The sequence below is a fragment of the Hemicordylus capensis genome, chromosome 5 (genome assembly GCF_027244095.1).
Source record: "Hemicordylus capensis ecotype Gifberg chromosome 5, rHemCap1.1.pri, whole genome shotgun sequence".
Classification (NCBI taxonomy): Eukaryota; Metazoa; Chordata; class Lepidosauria; order Squamata; family Cordylidae; genus Hemicordylus; species Hemicordylus capensis.
The window spans coordinates 243344676-243367414 of NC_069661.1; the positions used below are offsets into that span (position 1 = coordinate 243344676).

General features: G+C 41.6%; 1 protein-coding gene across 24 annotated transcripts in view; it reads left to right on the forward strand.

Moving 5' to 3' along the window:
- PLEKHA5 (pleckstrin homology domain containing A5) overlaps positions 1-22739 on the forward strand; it is a 261638-nt gene that overhangs the window by 183218 nt on the left and 55681 nt on the right. For all 24 annotated transcript variants that reach the window (XM_053252354.1, XM_053252356.1, XM_053252355.1 and 21 more), the window contains 3 exons: positions 4465-4537; positions 14274-14374; positions 16931-17046. In XM_053252354.1, the coding sequence (XP_053108329.1) occupies positions 4465-4537; positions 14274-14374; positions 16931-17046 (290 nt within the window). The remainder of the gene's footprint in view (positions 1-4464; positions 4538-14273; positions 14375-16930; positions 17047-22739) is intronic.

Sequence of the window (22739 nt, forward strand, 5' to 3'; positions counted from 1 at the left end):
ATAAGCCTCTCTGTATAGGCATGAAGTCTGTGTTAAAAACAGGCATACCTGTGTCAAACACCAAAGGTGGGCAATTGCACTAACACATTACTTAAGTTATATTATCTGGACTTTTTCCATTGCAAAAATTAAAGCCCCGTGGCTCATGTTATAATATGTATATGTTGTATACGCAGATCAGCATTTGTCTATTCTAATGAGCAAAGCTGGTACAAAGCTACAGTTTTCATTTCCTGTAGACTTTCCTTCCCAAGATGAAATATGGAAAATGTGCACCAACCCCTAAAATATATTGAGGTATAAACCTGGAATTCATGATGATTTAAAAGCAAAACAAATGAATTTGAACATCTGTTTGTGACCTGATTCAGATATTTGTTTTTACATTTTCAACCAGTTAACAGTAATTAGGATTGGTAATGTATCTCTTTACAGATGATGATGATGATGATGATGATGATTTTACATTTTATATCCCGCTCTTCCTCCAAGGAGCCCAGAGCGGTGTACTACATACTTATGTTTCTCCTCACAACAACCCTGTGAAGTAGGTTAGGCTGAGAGAGAAGTGACTGGCCCAGAGTCACCCAGCAAGTCTCATGGCTGAATGGGGATTTGAACTCAGGTCTCCCCATTCCTAGTCCGGCACTCTAACCACTACACCACGCTGGCTGTTGTTTGATTTTTACAATTGGATTGTATTCCCAGCTATTAGAAGACTAGATTTCATAACATGAGCTTGGGTTTGTGGAAGTAGATCTTGTGGTATCAAACATGAATTGCCCCTTTGCTAAGTAAGGCCCATCCTGGATTGCATTTCAGTGGGATACTACATGTGTGAGCACTAGATGTTCCCCTTAAGGGATGCAAGATGTTCCCGTTAAGGGGCCACTCTGGGAAGAGCGTCTGCATGCTTGCATGCAGAAGGTTCCCTAACATCTCCAAGATAGGGCTGAGAGATTCCTGCCATAACCTTGGACAAACCACTGCCAATCTGTGTAGATAATGTTGAGCTAGATGGACCAAGTGTCTGACTCAGTATAAGGCCGCTTCCTATGTTCCTAAGTACATCTATTCATTTGCCCACCAGCATGATTTGCTCTTCCTGTCATATGCTGCTAGTCAACATTAAATACTGCAACACTCCTTGTTGCCCCAGATGTATGGAAGACATGAAGGCAGCACCTAGCGCCTCGTAGCGATAGTGTAGCAGGGCCTCTAGCATCAGTTCCCATCCCCCCCAGAACTTTGAGGCAGTTTGGTCCCTGGACATTGCTTCTTGTGCCCCTCAATATTTGAGAAAGATTACCAGCATGGTTTGCTCCTCCTGTCATATGCTGCTAGTTAGTTTGTCATATCAGGAGTACATCAACTTGCAGGTTCATGCTTGCATTTTGTACAAGAAGGGCATGGGAATCAAATAGGAATGCATGTTTTAGTTCAGTGGTAGAAGGTGTGCTTTGCACGTAGCAAGGCCCAAGCTCACTCCCCAACATTTTCAGTGAAATGTGCTTTGAGGGCAGGGCTGGGAAAGGGTCCTCTGATTGGCAGAGGCTTCCTCGGGCAGAGCTGATCTATCATTCTAGGTAGGCCAATAATTGGGATGAGACGACTCCTTATATGAGACCTTTATGTATAAAACACCTGACCAACTAGCAGTTTATTTCTCTGCAGCAAAAGGAAAAATGTGTTGGTTTTCTTTCCAGCTATCTCGGGAAGTCTTTGTCTTTGGGCAAGTGGAAGAGCAGATAGGGCAGACAGAGCTAAACCACAAAAGAAAAGGAGCCCCACTTCTTAACAAGGCTTTTTAGCAACCATTAAGTGCTTGAAAATTTAGCAGGTTTGTCTTTACACTCTAAATCCATATTATGCCTGTACTTTAACAGCTGCACTGACTGCTGATATGTGTTAGTTATTACCTTTTAAAGCCCTGAATGGCTTAGGTCTGAGTCACCTTAGAGTACGCCGCCTTCTGTCTGATTCCCACCACATGTTGAGGTCATCTGGAGAGGTCCGTCTCCAGCTGCCACTGGTGCATCTGGTGGAGACTCAAGACCGGGCTTTCTCTGTAGCTGCTCCTGGGTTGTAGAATGCACTCCCTGCAGAAATTGGTGGTTTAGAAACATTACTGGCCTTTAAGGGAGCCCTCAAAACTTAGGGTTTTGGTCTGGCCTTCCAGGGCTTTTAAATTGTTTAGATTTTATATGATTTAAAGTTTGATTTTTAAATGATTATATTTTGGGTTGGTTTTCTAAACTGCCCAGAGCTGTTGGATGGGGCAGTATAGAAATGTAATGACAGATAAATAAAATTATAAGATTCCAATCGGTTGAAAACCTAGCACCTATAGTAGAATTTTGAGACATGAGGCCAGAAAACAGCTCAGAAGATGTAGAACAGACACATATTTGCTTTTCTTCCTAAGGGTGCACATCTTGAAAACAAGAGAACCAGCACATCTGATGACTGATCTTAACAAAATAATTATCGGATGCCCTTTTTCTGCTTAAGAATATTCAGATATTTGGCTTTGTTCTGCCGCTCCTGGATATCATCTCAAGCCCATTCACTGGGAGAGAACTTAAAATTCACAGATACCTTTTCTTCTTTCAGCAGATTAACATATTTATTAAATTTTATTATCTTTGGGTGAACACACTGCTGTGGTCTTGATGGTAGCAATTCTTTCTGAGGAATGTGTTGCAAATTAGACATAAAAGCAAATAAAATTGCCTTAGGAATAAAGTTTTTTTTTATATATTTAGTGGCATTTACTTGTTGGTGACAAATGGATGATAACAGTTAGACATTTCGTGTGGGGGGATTGACTTGCTAACCCTAACCCTCAGAACAGTGTTCCCCCTCTCCCCATACACCAGAATATGCTGCTTCATATATTTGTCTACATAGCTTTGGATTATATAATAATAATAATGAAAATAATAATAAACAACTTTATTTGGTGGCTGCCCCATAACAAATTGCTCCAGATGGTTCACGACAGAGGATTAAAACATACAATAAAAACACATAGCTACATTAAATCCTAACGGGCAAAAAAAGTAAAAAGGAAATACAATACTCATTTTAAAATTAGTTTAAAATCCAATCAAATCTGAAAGCCAGAATTTAAAAGGCCTAGTTGAACAAAAAGGTCTTTACCTGGTGTCTAAAAGAGCAAAGTGATGAAGCCAGGCGACCCTCACTGGGGAGGCTATTCCATAATTGGGGTGCAACCACCAAAAAGGCCCTATCCGTGGTAGTGGGAGTATTATTTGTCAGCAGTTTTCCAGGGTCTTGGGAAGGGGTCTTCCACAACTATACTTCAGGTTAATATGGGACTTGTCCAGTATTGTCAGGCACTATAGAGCTCAAATCAGGGCCTATGGATCTCGTACTAGTTTCCTGCACCCTGTGCCACTGGCACCTGCTATTTCTGAGGTGCTGAGGCTTCTAGCATCCTAAATCCGACTCTGAATTTCGAATTACTCAGCTTGCTGTTCAGCATCAGCTCCTTACAGCCAGGCAAGACTGGATTTCTAAGTCGAAAGTTGCTAGAGTGGAAGTCACACCCTTTCAGAAACTCTCTCATATAATCCCAAGCATCTGGCAGTTGCCTGTGGTTACCTGGAGTGAAGTAAAGGCACTCTGCAAATACTCGGAGCTGATTTACACATACATGTATGTCACTTGCTCTCTCATCACCTGCAGATACATATATCAGGCATATGATATACATATGCTATCATCATATCATCATATACATATGATAAATGTGTTAACTGTCTCAACTGAAAAATACCTTGCATTGACTTGGAGTGCTGGAAATAATTCTGTTTGCAGTGATTAATCTTCAGTGGCCCAGTCCTAACTTAATGCTTCAGTCAATGAGTGGTGAATATGCTTGTGTGAAATAGTCCTCACACTCTGTTCTGTTTAACTTGAGCTTTCTCGGCTGAGCTCTGGCTACTGAAGAGTCTTTTAGAGCATGTCTTGGTGAGCCTCCATTCAGATTAAGCCTTGAAACCCAACATTATGTTCTTGGGTGAATGAGAGAGAGAGAGAGAGAGAGAGAGAGAGAGAGAGAGAGAGAGAGAGAGAGAGAGAGAGAGAGAGAGAGAGAGTTGTAGTACTTTTCTGCATGACCTACACCCTTAGGTATGCCCCACATAATTTTCCATATTATCCATCAAGCGTTTTCCATAACACAACTTTCCATTCAAAGAGTGCATCAGTGTTTGAGGAAACTGCCACTTGTTCACATTATGCTCAGGTGCCACTCTGTTGTTGTTGTTGTTGTTGTTGTTGTTGTTGTTGTTGTTGTTAACACTCTAAAAGTGGGATAGTGAGTCTTATCTTGCCAGGTTTGTTTTTAATTTTAAAAGTAAAATGCACAGTTGCCTGTTTAAACTTCAAGTCTTTGTATTGTTGATGTCCATGGGTTATGTATTTGATTTCATACAGGATAGCTCTGGTATGAAGCTCTGGAAGAAACGATGGTTTGTCCTTTCTGATCTGTGCCTCTTCTACTATCGGGGTAAGGTTGTTGTTTTTTTAACATCTTTTAAGTATTAGATGCTGTGCTACGCTTTCCAAAAATGAAACTTGGGAGATTTTTCCCCAGTTTTGCTAATATAAGCTTAAAGATGAATAAATTTAACTTTTCCCCACAGAATATGCAGTTTTACTATGTAAAGATAATACATAAAGAGGCTTGAACTAGCTCTGTGAGCCATCCGTCCCACCCCACTTCTTGATCTTGTATCCTATCCAAAGCTGCCTTGTGCTGCATCATAAGCTGCTTTTCCAAATAAAGAGAGCTTCAAAAGCAGTATGCCGCATAATCCTGGAGGGGTGCACACACCTAGCAAAACATAGATAAAAGCAAGCACCACAGGACATATCTACCTTTTCATGAAGTTCAGTTGCAGCCAAAACGGTGTAGTAGTCATTTTTTACACGTTTTGCCTCCTATTGACCTGATGTACAGCCAGAGGTTACCTCTAATGTTGATTTCTTTGACTTCATCCATTTGCTGACAGCTTTTTATTACTATCATTTTTAGCTGATAACTGAGATTTCCTGTGTGCAGTAATGAACCGATTATAGGGAAGCCAAAGAAAGTGAACTAAAAAGCGGGGAAACACAATAACACTAGGGGAAAGGCGAAAAATGTGCTTAAAATTTTTTTTTAAGAGGCTTGCTGAGAGCCAGTAAAGAAACTTGTTTAGGGTTATCTTCAAGATAACCCTGTCTACGAGATGGAAGTTCATAGGGATTTTGCAATCTGAAAAACAATCTCCATTTATTCAGTGAGTTGTCCCCCAACCCCCAAAAATTATATTTTGTGATGCAAAATGGGATAGACACAGTTTAGGACTGCCAAGATCACAAGTTTGTGCTGTGATCTTGTGAAAAGTTGTTTTCCTTTGACTATTGGATCCAGGAGCCTTTTCACCTTCTATCCCCACAGCGCCTCTTTGCAAGTGGAAGGCTTTTCTGAGTGTGTTTCATGTGCAATAGAAAATGCTTCATTTTTTTTAGACAGCCAACCAGTATTGGTTATATAACCGGTATGGTTTCCCTCAAAGCATGCTAGGAATTTTAGTTTGATGAGGATGCATCACTGGGATTATCGTTAGATCCCAAAACTCCTTATAGAATTGTCGTTCCTTCATTACTTTTAAATCAGTACAAGTCTGAAGTGTTGATCTAAGAAAGGGAGAAGGGGACAGACTGACATGTGGTTAAAAATTAAGTGGGTCCTGCTGTTGAGAGAGGCTTAATTTTTATGAGCGGGAATGCAGGAGTGGTAGAGGCCAGCTTGCGAGAAGCTCAAAGAGCAAGTAGATCCAGTTCACCAAACCAATTTATTCTCCAGTGTGGATGACTGCTGACATTTTAAGCAATACTGGTCTTCCCTCCCTTTTACCTTAGCCCTGTTAAAGTAAGGGATGGATAGGCATCATCACTAAGGACTGTACTAGAAGTCCGTCAAAAAAACCTGGAACTTTGTATCATATTAGCATATGTTTTTATTTCAGCATATCTTATGGTAAATATGAAAGTGTTGTCTCACCTGCTGAGTTATGCAGCCCTCTGCGTACTTCCAAACCTTAAGCATTCCGAAATTGTATCTTTATTTACTTTATATTTGTTCATTTGTCACATTTATATACCGTCCCTATATAAAACTTCTGGGCGGTTTACAATCCAATCAAACAACCACCAAAACCTAAAGATCATATAAACAGATTAGGATTACCATAAATAAAACTTCAGAAGCTTGAGATGAACTTGTAAAATTTATATTGCTTGAAAAATATAGGAAGTTAGTTGCCTTTTATTAACTGACTGTTTGGTGCCTACAGGTCTACATCCAGATTAGTGTTGTGCTAGCGCAAGGATGTGGTGTGACATTGTGCAGAGAAAGGAACATCTGTTTCAAACTAGTTCTTGCTCTAGTAGAAGGTGATGATGCATCCTGAGTCAGGCCATTGGTTCATCTTGTTCAGGATTATGTACTCTGACTGGCAGTGGCTCTCCAGGCAGGAATCTTTCCCAGGCCTACCCACAGATGCCAGGGGTTGAATCTGGGACCTTCTGCAAAGCAGATACTCTACTTCTGAGCTGTGGCCCCTCCTTACAGCAGACAACGCTCATACGTAGATCCAAATCCATACCCATCCAAATGCAAACCAAGGTGAACCCTACTTAGCAAAGGGGACCATGCTTGCTACTGCAAGACTGGTTTAATCCCCATGTGTTGTGCAACCCTGTCTGTTTGAGAGAAGGTTGTTGTACACATCATCGCAGAGTATGACATCTTTGTGCAGCTCTGGCAAGCTTCTTAAGGGTGCACAACTTCTTTCATTACATTAGTGCAGCACTAGCCTGGATGCCATCTACTGATGTATAGCTGGAAAAAATTGTTGTTAAAAAAAATGCTTGCTACATGATTTATACCTTTAGGAGCTTCAAACTGCTGTGTTCATGAGAGAAAATCCAAGATCTACTTGTCTGTGGTCAATCTTTATTACACATGTCTTTAAAGCAATAGGCTCTCTGATCTTGGTCAAGATATCCATACGTTGATGAAAGATGGAGAGTTGTTGAAATGGGCCAAAAGACAGATCATTTGATATTGACCATTCAGTAATGATGCAGTGGAGAGGAAGTAGGGGGAAAGCTATGAAACAGTAGTAGTAAAATTGAGGGTTTCCATAATCTTTCATGTTTAGGCACCAGTCATGAAATTGAGAACATCTGTTGATTAGATTAAAATAAAAAGGAACAACATGCTCTTGACCTCAAAAGGGGGCACAAACCAAGGTTTTCCAACATATTCATCCTTTCCAATAAACAATAATTTGTAGAATTTAAAATTGATTTTAATTTGTATTGAAAAATGTCCAGCAAATGTATAGGCTTATTAAGGTAATTTGAATAGCAAATCACTTGCGTTGTAATCACTTACAAATTCAGAACTCTTATGTGTTTTTCTTTAAACAGAATGATTATAGGTTGTTGGAAAAACCAAGCCACTGCTGAGTCAAAATTAGTGTAACTGTAGGATAGTAATTGTAGACATGGAGACTTCGGTTGAGCTAAAATTATATTGCAATTAGATAGGTGGCCAGATTGTAGATGGGTTTTCCTACTTGGAGGAAAAATCAGCTCAACTGTCTTCCCCCCAAATATGCAACTCCTTGGTTCAAGGCAGCCATTTTAGGTTTCTTCAGAAACATCCCATTGTGTGCATCTACAATGTTAATCAGAAGAGTACAAAATTTGTATTTATCTCTGTTGCTGATACTTTGAAAGCTTTCTACTTGATTTAAATTATTGGTTTTAGGCTAGATAAGACACATAAAAGCTCACTTGCTTAGATTGCACAAATAAACAAACTAAAGCTATTCATATACCCATCCTCTGGGAAGTAGTTGCAGCAGATGGCGTTAGATAACCAGATGTTCTAGTAATCATCTACAAACATTAAAAATGGTTATTAGAACACACCAAACATGTTAACCCTACCCTATTTGAGGTTATTGAAATGCTAAATTAAAAAAAGACCTAGCTTGTACACAATCTATCCTTAACACTGTTTGTCAGAGGATAGTTACATTTAGTCTTTAACATGGTGGAATTTAAGGAATGTCTGAATCAAAGCTGGAAAAAGAACAATATTGAGTAATATTTCCTTTTAATTATAAATTAAATACAGGTGGACCTCATAATCCGTAGGGGTTCCATTTCCATTTATTACCGTGGAAAATTGGTAATTGAGTCTATGGAAACATAGGGGTTAGGTTCCCAGACTTTTAAAAGCCGCACACGGACACCCCCCCCCCAAAAAAAGACACAAACATTCCAAAGAAAGTGCCCTACCATGCTCCATGCATCTCCTGGCATCCAACCATTTTGTTCTCTTTCCAGTTTTGATTCAGATTGGGATGTTGACTTCCCTCCGCTAAGTTGCTAAGGTGCCTGGGAGCTTCCCAGTCCTTTGAGATTTGGGGTGCATTTTATTTGAGGAGAGTTGGTCAGCACTCAACTATACACCCCACCCTGGTTAGGGTGGTTCTGACCTTGCTTTGGCCCTTGAGAACTTAAAGCACATTGCAGGCCATGTTGCCCTGATCTTCCGTGTCCCTTGTTTTATCTTGCCTGCTACCTGCATTTACTGCTGCTACATCTCGAAAGCATCAAAAGCAAAAGGTACTTTGAATTTTAAGAACTGGTAGAGGTATGGCATGGATGAACCCAGTGTCTATGCAGTTGAACAGACCCTTAATAAATTTGACTAGACCCCATGACTGAGATTGCACAAGTGACAAGAAATATAGATGTCATAGCTACTATTGGAAGGGCTTTCTCTGTTGCTGCCCCATAACTTTGGAATTCTCTTTTTCCCACCCCAGATTCAGTCTGCCTCCTCCCTTTAAGGTCTTATTGAAGACGCTTCTTTTCCACCAGGCGTTTGCCCTTTTAAAATCTCAATCTCTCTCTCTCTCTCTCTCTCTCTCTCTCTCTCTCTCTCTCTCTCTCTCTCTCTCTCTCTCTTTTAAAAATCTTGGATGCTGTTTTTGTCTTGTACACCGCCCTGAGGCTGTGGCTTGGGTGCTATATTAAATCTTGTAATAAATAAATAATAAAATAAATAATATTGTCACTGTATTAGTATGATGGTCATAGTGATTGGGTTTCTTTGGGTTGTCATGGCTGGTTGTGTGTTTATAGACCACTGCGGCCACTGGTAACAGCAGAAAGTCAATGCAGGAAATAGATTATATAGCACTTTTTCTAAGTGCTCAAATCACTGCTTGCACTTGCTCTCTCTGGCTTGCAGCATGCTGCCCGTGGAAGAACAGGGCACCCACACTGGTTCTGTGTGAGTCTAAGCCACGTTGCTGCTGCTAGTAAACCTGGAGATCCTCCATGGCTCCCGAGATAGAACTGCAGTGACCCTGCTCCCATCGTCCCAAGGGTCGCTGCAGCACTGATGCAGTATTAAGGAGCCATAGAAGCAGCTGTGAACACCAGTCAGTTGTGTATCAGCAGCACACTAAGGAAAGACATTCCAAACACACAACCTTCATTCTGCTTGGGAGCTTTCAAATAGTGTCCTTCCCTCCGCCCCTTATTCCATCAGATGCTCGCTATTCTGGAGTATACTCTGAGAACCACTGGTTTTTGGCATTCTCTTTATCACTTTTGCTGGAGGATTAAAAAACCAATTTCACCTTTCTTGCAAAGAGTGTATTCTAACTGAATAAGTGTTCTAATTGAAGGCCTAGGATTCTTTTACTTGTTTCCTATTCTGTGTGCAAATAAAAATAGATGCAGGAGGAAGCAAAGCAATCTGTAGACAAAAGCTCCTATGAAGTGGATCTTTAATTAGATAGTGGTAGGATTACGCTCAGTACTAGTGTGGTTGTATATGCATCTAACGGAAACTATATCTCCCTTTCATTTGTGCTAAATTAGGTAGTTTGATTTTGGATGCGGAAAGGCTAGGGGTTTTCTAGGAAATGCCAAGTTTGCTTGCTTGCTTTTTTGTTTTTTAAAAAAACTAAATCTCCTCCCTTAAAGAAACCTCAAAGCCTTCTAAGTGTGGAGGACAGAAACCAACCATCCCATCTTGCACTCATTGAATGGAGTCACTGCAACAGACTTACTTGACACCCAAAAGCAGGAATTGTCCTTCGTACAGTGTGTGAATATATAAGTGGATTACTTAACTTTCTAGTACTTTATTGCTGTCCCACCTCTGTTGAATGCTGTACCTCTTTTATAGACTATCATTTCTTCTGGGCAGCAAAAACACAAGAGAGGGTTGCCATATTCAGATTGCTCAGAAGACAAATTGCTTCTAACATTGAGCACTAGTCACTAGTTCTGCATAACAACAGTGGTCACACGAGGCTTTCAGTAGTTTAAAATGTTTGCGAATGGATGTAGTGTAAACACAACCATTCTCCTGAGATTTAAAGTTCATTCCTCTCTAATATGCCTGACTCCAGTCAATAATGTGGGGGGGGGGGGGAGATACAGATTAGCTCATGCATCAAGACACGGTTTTAAAAAAGGACTGAGTTCAGATTTCTTCATAACTTGCAGTTAACAAAGTGAAGTATAGCCAAGGCAGCAGTTGCTTTCCCTTGGCAAGGAGTTTCTCTGCTCTTTCTGGATATGTCTGTGGCTGTGGTGCAGATGTAACATTGACTCTTGGCAAACTATGTTTTGCAAATTATTAATCACTTGGGGATATGTGCCCTCACTTCCCCACTTCTGAGCTAATACCCCCCCACACACACACACACAAACTTGCTTGAATAATGTTTGCTTTATAAAACGGAGGCTGCATTCACACGTAATGTGGAAACATGGATCTCTTGGGCCCACGGTTCCACTCTTCCCCCCCCCATCTGAATTTGGATGTCACAGAGAGTTCCCTCTCTGCAGTCAGCAAGACTTCAGAGAAGAGGGGGAACTGGCTGCCTGGGTTGCTTCTTGACTGAAGAACAGCCCCAGCAGCCGGAGTGAGGGAGGAGCTTCCTCCCTCAGCTCCGATTGGGAAACAGCCAGACTGTGGTGTCGTGTTCAGACGAAACCCTAGCACCGCTAAACCAGATGTCCCAGCAGCAAAACTCACTACAAACCGAAAGTACAAATTAGTCTGGGGAGGGAAATCGCAGGTATATTTTCTGTCAGAACTGCAGTTGCCTTGATTTGGACATACACAAATTGAAACTGGAGGCCCCATTACCTCCGGTTTCGGGTTATGTGTGAATGTGGCCAGAATTTGAAGCAAGAGTTTAAAGTGTGTTGGCTCACCATGGTTTACAGGACCTGGTTCGATATTAATCCTGCTGCATATGTTCTAAACCATGATTGAACAGCAACAAGGGAAGGGAGAGAAGAATTAATCCTAGAAAGGGAACATGTAACCTTAAAGCTGGGTCTCAGTGTGCAAGCCATGGTTTTCACGGAGCCAGTATTGGTGTTAGTTTTGTGTATACTTTTGTCTGTATCTGATCTCTCTCTTCATTCCTAATCCCGCATTGTGGTCCAGGAAAAACACTGGTAGCCAGTAATTGACTGTCTGTATTTCCCTGTGTGATGGAGAAGGATTCTAGGGTTCAAAACCACTTCTCAAAGTTAGCATCTGAACTGAAAATGAACCCAAATTTGTAATGGTTCAACTCCTTGAACCTTGTGCTTAGTTTCTAATCCCTATGTATTAGCATTTTCACTGAGCTCCATGTATAGTACAGTACTAATCACTGCTTCTGCATGAATACTTATTAATTTTCACAAAATTGGCAGATTGCATTCAGAACCTCAAAGATCTTGTAAACCACCCAGAGAACTTGCGTTTTGGGTGGTATAGAAATATGCTAAATAAATAAATATTCATAATATGTTTTTGAGATGTATACTTTTTACATATATTGGCGTGTGGCTCCATTAAGAACGTGGCCGTGAATATACAATTTCCCGATATTGCATGAATCAAAATGTCCATCTTCAGATAGAGTGCTGTGAAATAGAGAAACAAAAGGCATTTGCGCAAGAATGTTAGAGGATAACAAAACCCTCTGGCATTGAGCCATGGTTGTATTTCACATGATACTTGCACTGTCCCATTCCCTGCCCATGGGCACGAGCATGTTGAAATGCCTACATATATTACAAATGTTGCACCCAAAAGTGTACTTGGTTAAGAATGGCTTGCATTTTCTGTATTCCAGATGATTTATGGGTAGGCATTAATGGCATGGATCTTTTTATTTAGCGTGCCTTGCAGGCTGCATGCTTGCTTTGGAAAAATGGCATCATTTTCCTTCAAAGTTGCCATTAAAGACAGACACAAAAAACACTACCTGAATACTCAACATGCTGCTTTGGTACATGATAGCCTTTGTCTGGGGGCCAGGTATTAATTCTGTGACAGTGATTGTCGCGTTCACACGGGGTCTCTGGCGGGCACACAATCTGCAAAGTGTGTATTTGCTTTCATGTGTTACAGAGCGCCTCTACTGAAGAAGCGTCATTAGCCAGTCCACAGTTAATGCTACCTTGAGGCAGAGTTAAAGCAAGATTAAAATTCCCTTCTCCATTCCAGTGAATAAATGTGATATCCAGATTTAATTCAACTGTTCAGGAGACAATTTAATCCTTCAAAATATTTTAGTAAAATGTTTCTTGGAGGTCAGGGGGAAAGATTTATTATGCTGTCACACACTCCGCTAGGATGCCATCCCCTAGGGTTTGCAGGAATGGAGCCCTCGACAGTCTCGGCTTACAAAAACTGTCGATCTGAGATGGTCTCTGTTGGCATATAAGATCTTGGGGACATGGGGTGAGGAATGGATGGCTGCGGGGTGGGGAACTCGAGGCTTGTAATGATGTTCCTTGCTGATTCCCAAGACTTTGCTTCAGATTTTCTCTCTAAAGAGTTCTTCAAGTCTAAAGTCTAGTCACCTGTTTTCCTTAATATAAGTGCACATGATATCCAGTTATCCAGTAGTCAGTCTGGAGCCCTAATCTACAACAGGGATGTGCAAACAGGTTCGGGGTCAAAGCGAACCAAACCACCCCCTGTTCGGTCCAACACTAGACTGGACTGGACCCCTCCCCAGGGCCATTTGGGGGGTTCATGAGTCTATTTTAAAAATTGATTCGTGAACCCCCCCCCCCCCGAACCAAACCCAGTGGGGATCGATGAGGGGTGGGGCAAAACGAAACTGGCCTGGTCCAGTTCAGACTCGAACCAACCCAGGCCAGCCATCTTTGTGCACACCCTTAGTCTGAAACTAACTTTATGGGCAGTCTAAATTTGAGAAGGGAAAAGAGGATATAGTGGACCAGTCCTTAGTTGCCCATCTTCCGCAAAGTGGACTTCCAATAAGCCTTGCTGTTCCAGCCACCCCCTTTCATCACCCCTATCTTGTATTGGCAACTGGTGAGCCAGGTGGTACTCTTCTGAGTCCCTGAACCTCAGGTTGCTGGTTCCTAGTCTTATAGAGGCAGTTCGCAGTGTGGTTATTTGCTCTGTTACAACTAATGGATATTTTATATGCCACCTTTCAACAAAAGTTCTCAAAATGGTTTACTTTTAAAAAAAAAATCCTGAATAAATAAAATGGTTCCCTGTTCCAAAACAGCTCCATCTAAAAAAGAAACCTAAGGTAGACACCAACAACAGCCACTGAATGCTTTGCTGAGGCTGAATAGAGACAGTGGTTCTCGCCCTACTAAATGGTGCTCTTTCTAAAAACTGTTTTGAAACTACTAAGTGTAGGTGGTTTTGGTTTTTGGTTTTTGATGGTGGAATTACTGAATGTGGGAGTTCGTCCTGCATTTTCTCACAAGTTTTTTTGGGGTTTTTTTTAAAGATCTGATAAAGTGTCCTTGTTTGTTTACCGCTTTTCAGGCCAAGGCTTCCCAAAGCAGTTTACATACAATTAAAGAAAAACAAAACTATCTGGTTTCTGTCTGTGGCTGCTGATGGTTCTTAATGCTGCAGCAGGCCCAATACAAATAAACCCCAAGAAAATTGCCAATTTTTTTACAGCCTCTCTTCAATATTCTGCTTCTTTGGCTCAAGCGTAGCTTTGATTATAGGTGCTGGAAATAAACAGTTTGGTGTGTGTCAAGATGGTGCCTATTTATCAGCATGTGTTTATACAAATTCTATGGTAGTTTTTATAATACAGTTCAACAGTGTTTTGCTCCTTAATCAACCATCTATATATCATTTTCAGATGACAAGGAAGAGGGGATATTGGGAAGCATACTTCTTCCTAGCTTTCAGATATCTATGCTCTCTTCTGAGGATCACATCAACCGCAAATACGCTTTTAAGGTGAGGATTTTCTTTTTCCCCATCAGGGCCATGGTATTTGATTTATCCAGAAGTCATAGTTGGGGATGAAAGAGAAGACAGAAACTGTCCCAGAGACATTTTTCTGCTACAGGACTACTCAAATTACCTTAAAACCTATTGTCTAGAAGTGCTAAAGCCCTTATTAAGTTTAAATGTCATGTCCTGAAAAGGCATTTGTAGCAGTATGGGCTCTCTTGCAAAGGCACTGTAGGGATATCAACTCTGCGCCAAACACTGGTGGGGCTGCATTTTTTAACCTACCAAAGATCCTGCTGCTTTGGCTCAAGGGTAGTGATTCTAGGTGCTGGAAATAAGCAGTTCAGTACATTGATTGTGTCAAAGATAAGAACATCCTCATAATTTCAGATGGGAATCCAATCCACTTTGATCCAGAAGATTTCTGGGGGGTCACGTGGTCTATATTTAAGTCATCACGGCAACCCTAAATGTGTGCACGTACTTCCTTGCTGTGTAGTGGCGCACCTAGGTAATATTGGCGCCTGGACCACACCCGCCACAAGGCTGAACCGCCAAGTTTTTCAGTAACTGTAGCCAGTGCAGGGGTGAGCCGAATAGGCCTCTGCCCGTGGTGGTGGATGCAGGGGGAGCAGTAGCAGCTGCTGGGCCTGACAGTCCAGCCCAGCGGCCCCTGAGAACTGTGAGGCTCTCCAGTGGGTGAGTTTCTTTCTCACAAGTATAAAGAACTGTGAGGCTCTCCTCCCCTCTCCAGGGGGAGGCCGGGGAGGCCTGTTCAGCTCGCCCCTCATCCCCGGCATCTAGAATTATTGAAAAAAATTGATGGTTTGGCCTTGCAGCAGGATAGTGGCAGCAGGAGGGCCTCCCAGGCCTTTGGAGGCCACCCAGACCTTGGAGGCCAAGAGCCGGGGTCCCAAGGTCCGCAGGTAAGAGCCCCTCTGTTGTTGTGCCATTTGAGAAACCGACAGACTGCCTTGTGCTCTTACCTGTTGGGGGGTTCTTTGTGACACCCCTGAGACTGGATAGGAACATAAATACAGTCTCTCCAGTACTGCAAGTTCCCCATCCCCTGGCAAATGGGATGTGTGTGTGTGTGTGTGTGTGTGTTCCGACAATTCTATCTCTCAACTATATTGCATCCAGGGGTTTCTGTCAGTTATCTTACTCCTTTGGCACCCCACTGACTGCTGTCTGCCCCACTGCTGCCTGGGAGCTTTGATATCCTTTCTGGAGGAGCCCAGACATTTAGGTGGAATCAGACTGGGAACAAAGCTTGCCGGCCCATCTTCTCCCTATACCAGTTCTTCTCTGCCATCCCAGTCATAGCTAGGTAGTCACCTTCCGTGCATTTATATTTATGAAGGGGGGTTAATTGTAAGGCCTGCTTGTTTTCTTTCTCACAAGTATAAAGACAGTTATTCAGAACATGGACAAGAACAAGATAATGAACGCTCTTCAACGTGCCCCTTTAATCCTAATACTAAATTTTAGAGGATTTATTTTCTTTCATGAGGAATTGACACCCCTCGCCCATTAACATTCTCTCCTAATTTTGTATTTTGTTACTTGGACTTCTTTGGGCTGCTGTCGATGACGAGTTAAGCTAAACCACACTGCGAGTTTTAATGGGTGAGTATATACAGGAGAGATATACCTTGTTTTTTGTGGGTTCTCCTATCGCGGTTTCTGTTCTTAACTGGTGGGTTATAGAGAACCGGTTTCTTTGTTTATGATCCAAAAATAGCCCTATTTTCAGCTGTTCATGGTATAGAGACCTGGTTTCGTTGATTGTGCGCCTAATAATAGGGCTATTTTCGGCTACTCACAGTATTGTGTGTGTGTGTGTGTGTGTGTTGGTGCACTAAAACTAGGTGTCTTTTCAGCTATTTGTGGCTAAGAGCCACCCAGAAATGATTTCCGGTGTCCATTTTGTGACTTTTCCACCAAAAAAAGTTAAAGCTTGGGGGTTGGGGGCATTGCTGGAGAGCAAGGTAATGTCTCTCTCCCCCCCCCCTTTTAAATGAGATTTGAGCACACTTAAATGTGCTGAGGAGCCTAATTCTGCAATCCCCATAAGTTCAAGGTTTCTTTTTTCGCAGTTCCCCTGTTCACAGCAACAGGGCAGAATGGGACCCCTCGCAGAAAAAGAGGGCCTCCTGTATTTTTAAACTGGCTATTTTGCTCTGACTCTGAATATCTGAGCGAATATATTTCTGTAATTGGTGTGCCACAGATACAAGTAGTGAATTTTTATTCTGTAATTCTTGGAGATCACTTAGAAGCACAGCAGGTGCACTGAGACACAACGAGGCTTACAAATTTAATACTAATGTGTTTTTCCCCTAGTATAATTGCCACAGAAGATGAGCATGATGTTGAATAACATTGTATTAGTTATTGTGTGATGAGTTTCTAGAGGAAGCCTGCATAAATCTTGAAACCTATGAATTACTGATTAAGGAAACCAGTAACATTCTTTGATTTTTTTCTTCCTCCCCTTTCTCTCACAGACTGTTGTAACTCTTTTTCCCCCACAACAACCATGTCATTTCCAATCAGGCAGCTCATCCAAACATGAGGACCTATTATTTCTGCACAGATACAGGGAAGGAAATGGAATTATGGATGAAAGCCATGATAGATGCAGCGCTTGTACAGACAGAGCCAGTGAAAAGGTAACGCAGATTGACAATCCCATAGAATCTCTTTCAGTTTACGGTAACAGGCTTGATAGCATTTTTTTTAGTAGATATGTCTTGAAGTATGAGTAATGTCAACTCTGGCTTATTAGCTTTGCCAAACATCTTCATTTTAGAAAGTAACTTTAGGTTAATAGCATTTCTGTCGTCCTTTCTGCAAACCGTAAGTTCGTGTTTAGATGTCTGCCGCATCTCCCCCAACTTTCACAAGCTTCTCAGTCTCTCCTGCTTGGAATTGTGCACTTTCCTCTGTCCCTGCCAAGGTCCAATTGCTTTCAGTGGACTTGTGGGAGTGGGACACTTGTTTAGAAGCATTTTTCAGGAGGTGGGGAAATCGCCATATTCATGGCAATGAACCTGCACAGTTTGCAGCTTTTGTGCTCCTATGGTTTGATCCTAATTTGTCAAGAATGAGGCGTAAATCTGCAGAGGTTAGAAGCTCATTAGAATGACCTATGTCCTGGTTTTATAGAATGGCTTTGTTTTATATAGCAATAATGTCTTACGATAAAGTGATATGGAGCTGAGGAAGGGGTGACTTTCCCATGAAAGTCAATGCATTAAACTTCATCCTTAACATTGCTCCCATTATTTGAATATAAGAACAGCCCTGCTGGATCATGCCAAAAGCCTATCTAGTCCAGCATCCACTGTGCCCCCCACCCCGATGCCTCTGAGAAGTCCACAGGCAAGAGCTGAGGGCATGCACTCTCCCGTGGACAATATGTGGAAAAAACAAAATAGAACCCTTCTCTCTTTTCCTCTCCCCCACCCCCATTGGAAGTGTGTTGAACCAGGCTGAATGTTTGTTTAGACCTGTAGCCCACTCCTTCCCAATGCCTCAGGTCAGGTAACAATGGATTAGAAATAGAAAATATTCCGTTAGCATGCATCTCCATTAATATTCAGTAAATCCAAATTAAAATAGGTTAAACAGTCAATTCACTCCATTGCCTCAAATACATCTCTTCCAAAAGATAATGAAGCTTAGGCAGATCTCCACTTTCTTCTGCTTATAGGTTAACATCCTTAAGACTTTAGGGAAAGGTTAGTGTCTCCCTAGTTAAAGCAGTGTCATTATTGAAACTAAATTTTACAAACCTAATTTGCTTTTGAATGCTATTGATGGACTGCATCAATAGCAAAAATGCCCCCAGGAGGAGAGTGACTCCTCAGTATCTCCCTCCCAACCCCAATCTCTTGAACATTTACATTTTTAACAGTTGGAGTAGGTGGTTCTGCCCAAGTTAGAATTATATCATACTGAAAATTGGGAGTAATTAAATAGTTACATTCTATTGACTACACTAATTAAGACCCTTTAACGTACACCCTTTAACGAGCTGTAGTGAAAGATGGTGCCAGGAGGAGCAAAGGGCTGGGGGTGAGGAGGAGTAGAACTGAGGTTTGCTTCTTAACTTTTGCCTTGTTCCTATGATTTCATGCTTTTTAAGAGTTGGGAGAGATCTTGGAGGTCTTGTAGTCCAACCCTTCGTTCAGTGCAAAAAACCTGCTACAGCATCAGCTACATTTTCAGACTGAGAATAACAATTTGGTGACTGGATTCACAATACAATTTTAATATTTGTGAAGGGCTTTAAAAAAAAAACCTTATTCAAATTGAATGAGATTAATATGCAGTTTCTCATGACTTGCCTTTTCAGATTTGGCTTCTCTTTGTGCATATAGCAGTATAACGTAACTTCTAGATTTCCTTGGCTCAAGTAATGAATATGTAGAGTACATGTTTTACTGAAGCTATTTTGCCTTAGAGACTTAATTGTAAGTACTTTCACATAATGATGTCTGATGGCATTTTTGTTATAAGTAGACCCAAGTTTAATAATGTCCTGAGGGGTCTATGGAGAGTAATTAATCCTAACTGTTTTAAATAATCAAACGCCCATTTAAAATTGTCACTCATACAATGAAACAAGCTCTCAAGTGTGCCCACCATTTATATGAGAAATTGCTTGTCTGGTTTGAGACTGAAGAGATTCTAGCACAGGATCAAGCCAGATTTAGGTCCAGTCGTGCACCCTTAGAGTAGGGCTTGGTCCTTTGTCATTTGGTAGAAAAATATACTAAAAATTCTTACTCTGCCTTATATTCCACATTTGTGGGTTTTAAGTTTGCTTTTGATCTAATTTGATCTAATTTCTTGGAATAAACTATGGAGAAAATTTAAAACCTCATCAACTGATCAGAGAATTACTTCTTATTGTTTACAATTTGTATGAGAATACCCACTTGCGAGTTAGATGGAATGCACATGGACAGCTTTCAGAAGAGATTTTTACCCAGAAAGGTGTAAGGCAGGGTTACATTTTAGCCCCACTTTTGTTCAATTTTTATATAAATCTGTTGGAGAGGGTAAGTAATTTAGATCAGGGGTCCCCGGGCCGCGGACCGCTAGTGGTCCGTGGTGTGTTTTTTAGTGGGCCGCAGCCAAGCGCGGAGCCAGCCGAGCGGCAGCCTGCATCCAGCCCCACTTGGCGGCCCCCTCGCCGTGCGTGTTACGTCATGCACTTGGGCCGTGGCTCAGGCTCTGTAGGAGCCCAGATCCAACTCCCCCCTCCCATGCCGCCTGGGCGAACTCTTTGCTGGATATTTCAGGCAGCTCCAACTGCCCAATAAAATGTATTTCCCTTCCTCTCCCTCTCTGGAGGAAGAGAAAAGGGAAGACATCCTGTTAGGCAGCTGACCCTGCCTGAAATGAAGAGCTGAGAGACCGTTCCGGCTCTCTGCAGCCCAGGCCACGCCCCCTCACACATGACAAGGGGGCGTGGCCTGGGCTGCCGAGAGCCGGAACAAGCTCTCAGCTCGTTCACCAAACCCGCCTCCTGCCCCCGCCCCCCCCCCCCCCCCCCGAAAAATTCTCTTCCATGAAACTGGTCCCTGTTGCCAAAAAGGTTGGGGACCGCTGATTTAGATCACCACCCTCCAAAACTGGCATCTAAGCACATCTCTGTGCTGCTTTTTGTGGATGATGATCTGGTTCTTTTCCATGTCTCCCGTTGGGTTAAGGAGAGCATTGCAGGCCCTTTATTTTTATTTTATTTATTTAACATATTTTTATACTGCCCCAAACTTGTGTCTCTGGGCGGTTTACAACAAAACAAAATAAATGACAGCAGAAAAAGTTAAAACCTTACAACAATTTAAAGTTTTAAAACAATGTTAAAACTATTAAAACTGTATTTAATTAAAAGCCTGGGTGAACAGATGAATCTTTTATTTTATTTTATTTTTTAATTGTCAGAGATGGGGAGGCTCTTATTTCAGCAGGGAGCACATTCCAAAACTTTGGGGCAGCAACAGAGAAGGCCCATCCCCAAGTAGCCACCAGACTTGCATGCTACCAGACTTAGATGCAAGGAAGATTCCTTGCAGATTACCAAAAGAACTAAAATCATGATGTTAGCAAAGTCCCCTAAGAAGTTGAATTGGACTGTTGACGGAATTGAAATTGAGCAAGTTGACAGGAGGGAATCCAAGTAAATAGACTTCCTTAGCTGTTAGTAATTTCCATCGCAATGGAAAGCCATCCTTCAGTATCAAAAGGTGCCAAAGGTCTCTTAGGGAGAAAAATAAGGTTTAACCATAAATTGCATAGCGCTAGCAAAACCCTAGTTTCCTCCTGAGCTATTGATAGTGTGGAGCCATGAACGTGCCAAGTTAGCCCTCAAACAAAGGCTCCTAGATATTGCACCCCAAAATGATCTAAGTTATTTTCCAAATAAGTTTTACCTTGGAAACCAAATATATAATTCCAAACCAGCTGCGTATCTTGGCATGTTAACAGTGCCTTTGGTTGATTGATATATTTGCATACCACACACTACCGAAATCTCTAGGCAGTTTACAGTATAGAAGAATATTCTCGTTGGCACGTTTTAGTGCTCTCCCGTCGGCGGTTCTGGAGGGTAGGTTTAAGCAGATTCCTTGTGAGGAATGGATATGTCTGTGTGAAAACAGAGCAGCTGAGTCTAGAGCTCATATTTTATTATACTGTACTTTTAATCGAGACTCTCGTATTTCTCTTATAGCTCCTTTACTAAGAAACTTTGCAGGCCGTTCATAGGAACATAGGAAGCTGCCGTATACTGAGTCAGACCATCTAGCTCAGTATTGTCTTCACAGACTGGCAGCGGCTTCTCCAAGGTTGCAGGCAGGAATCTCTCTCAGCCCTATCTTGGAGAACCCAGGGAGGGAACTTGGAACCTTCTGCTCTTCCCAGAGCGGCTCCATCCCCTGAGGGGAATATCTGACTCACATGTGGTCTCCCATTCAAATGCAACCAGGGCAGACCCTGCTTAGCTAAGGAAACAAGTCATGCTTGTTACCACAAGACCAGTTCTCCTCTCTTAAACTCTCAGATGAGTTTTTTGGTGTTGTCGTTCTTGCTGACCATGACTCTGACATTACATATAATGTAGCCAAATTTTGTGTGGTGGCCAATAAAAATAGACAGATACTAATACCCAATCCAAACGTTTTACATTAGGATGAATTGTTGTTAATGTTTAAAGTTTTATCTGTCTACTTTGTATTGCTAGTCAGAGACCAAAATATAACTGTAACTGAACTGAAGCTCTCAAGTGTCTATATTCCTGATATATTCTTAATTTAGGCTACTCCAAACAGTGTGTAGACCTTTTTCCACTTTATGTAACAATTTGAAATCTACAAGACTTGTTGTTTTTCCTTGTTCAAAATATTTTTTTTGCAAAGTTTAAATTATACTGAATTTTGTTTTGCTTCAGCAACTTAGTTTTGTGCTGAAATGTCAGAATTGATACTGCTGTTTGATTGCATATAATCCTCTGAAGTTTCATCCAAATATTAGCAGGTGAAAATTTTCATTCATTGGTAGCTGTTCCGTAAAATTTGAATCATTATATATAAATATATTACCATGAACCTCCTTGTGCATATCACAAAATTACTAAAGAAATATTGCTGCTGTTCTGAATTGGCTCCATCCTAGAACTTTTTTCTTTATACCAGGTATTTGTAGAGGTTAATGTTCAAGTTTCTGTAGACACTGTCAGATTTGCAGATTATGCAATTTCTGCAGCCAATTAACTCAAAGCAATTAAGATCAAAATGAGGAGTAAAGGGACATGAGTGTCAATACACTGCGGAGGGAACTTGGATTGTGGTAGGGCTCTTAAGTTTAAAGGTGGATGAAGAAAGCAACCGGATGACATTGCAGAGACGAATGGTGAAGGATTGTTTTGCCAGAGGCCTCTTGAATTAGCAAGCAAAGAACATGGCTCAGTCGTCCTAGACCTGTGCTTTCCAGACATCATTCTGGGGAGCCCTGGAGTTTCTCAGTGAGAAGATCATTACTGGCAGACAGTCTTCTGTAAAAGGCAACTTTATCTTCCGATGCTGATCTTCCCCTGTAATTGTGTAGCCACAGGAGAGTATTTGCTGTTTATTTGCTCAGATGTGTGCAAGACAGAAGTCAGACCTGCCGGAGCATGTCTGCAAAGGATTCTTGGACACGTTCCATGGCAGACATAGAGCCCTGCTGTGTCAGGCCAAAGGTCCATCAAGTCCAGCATTCTGTTTTCCAAGGTGGCTAATAAGTTACCTCTGGGAAGCCTACAAGTGAGTTATGATGGCACAATAAACCACACCATAGATTTTTATCAGGGCAT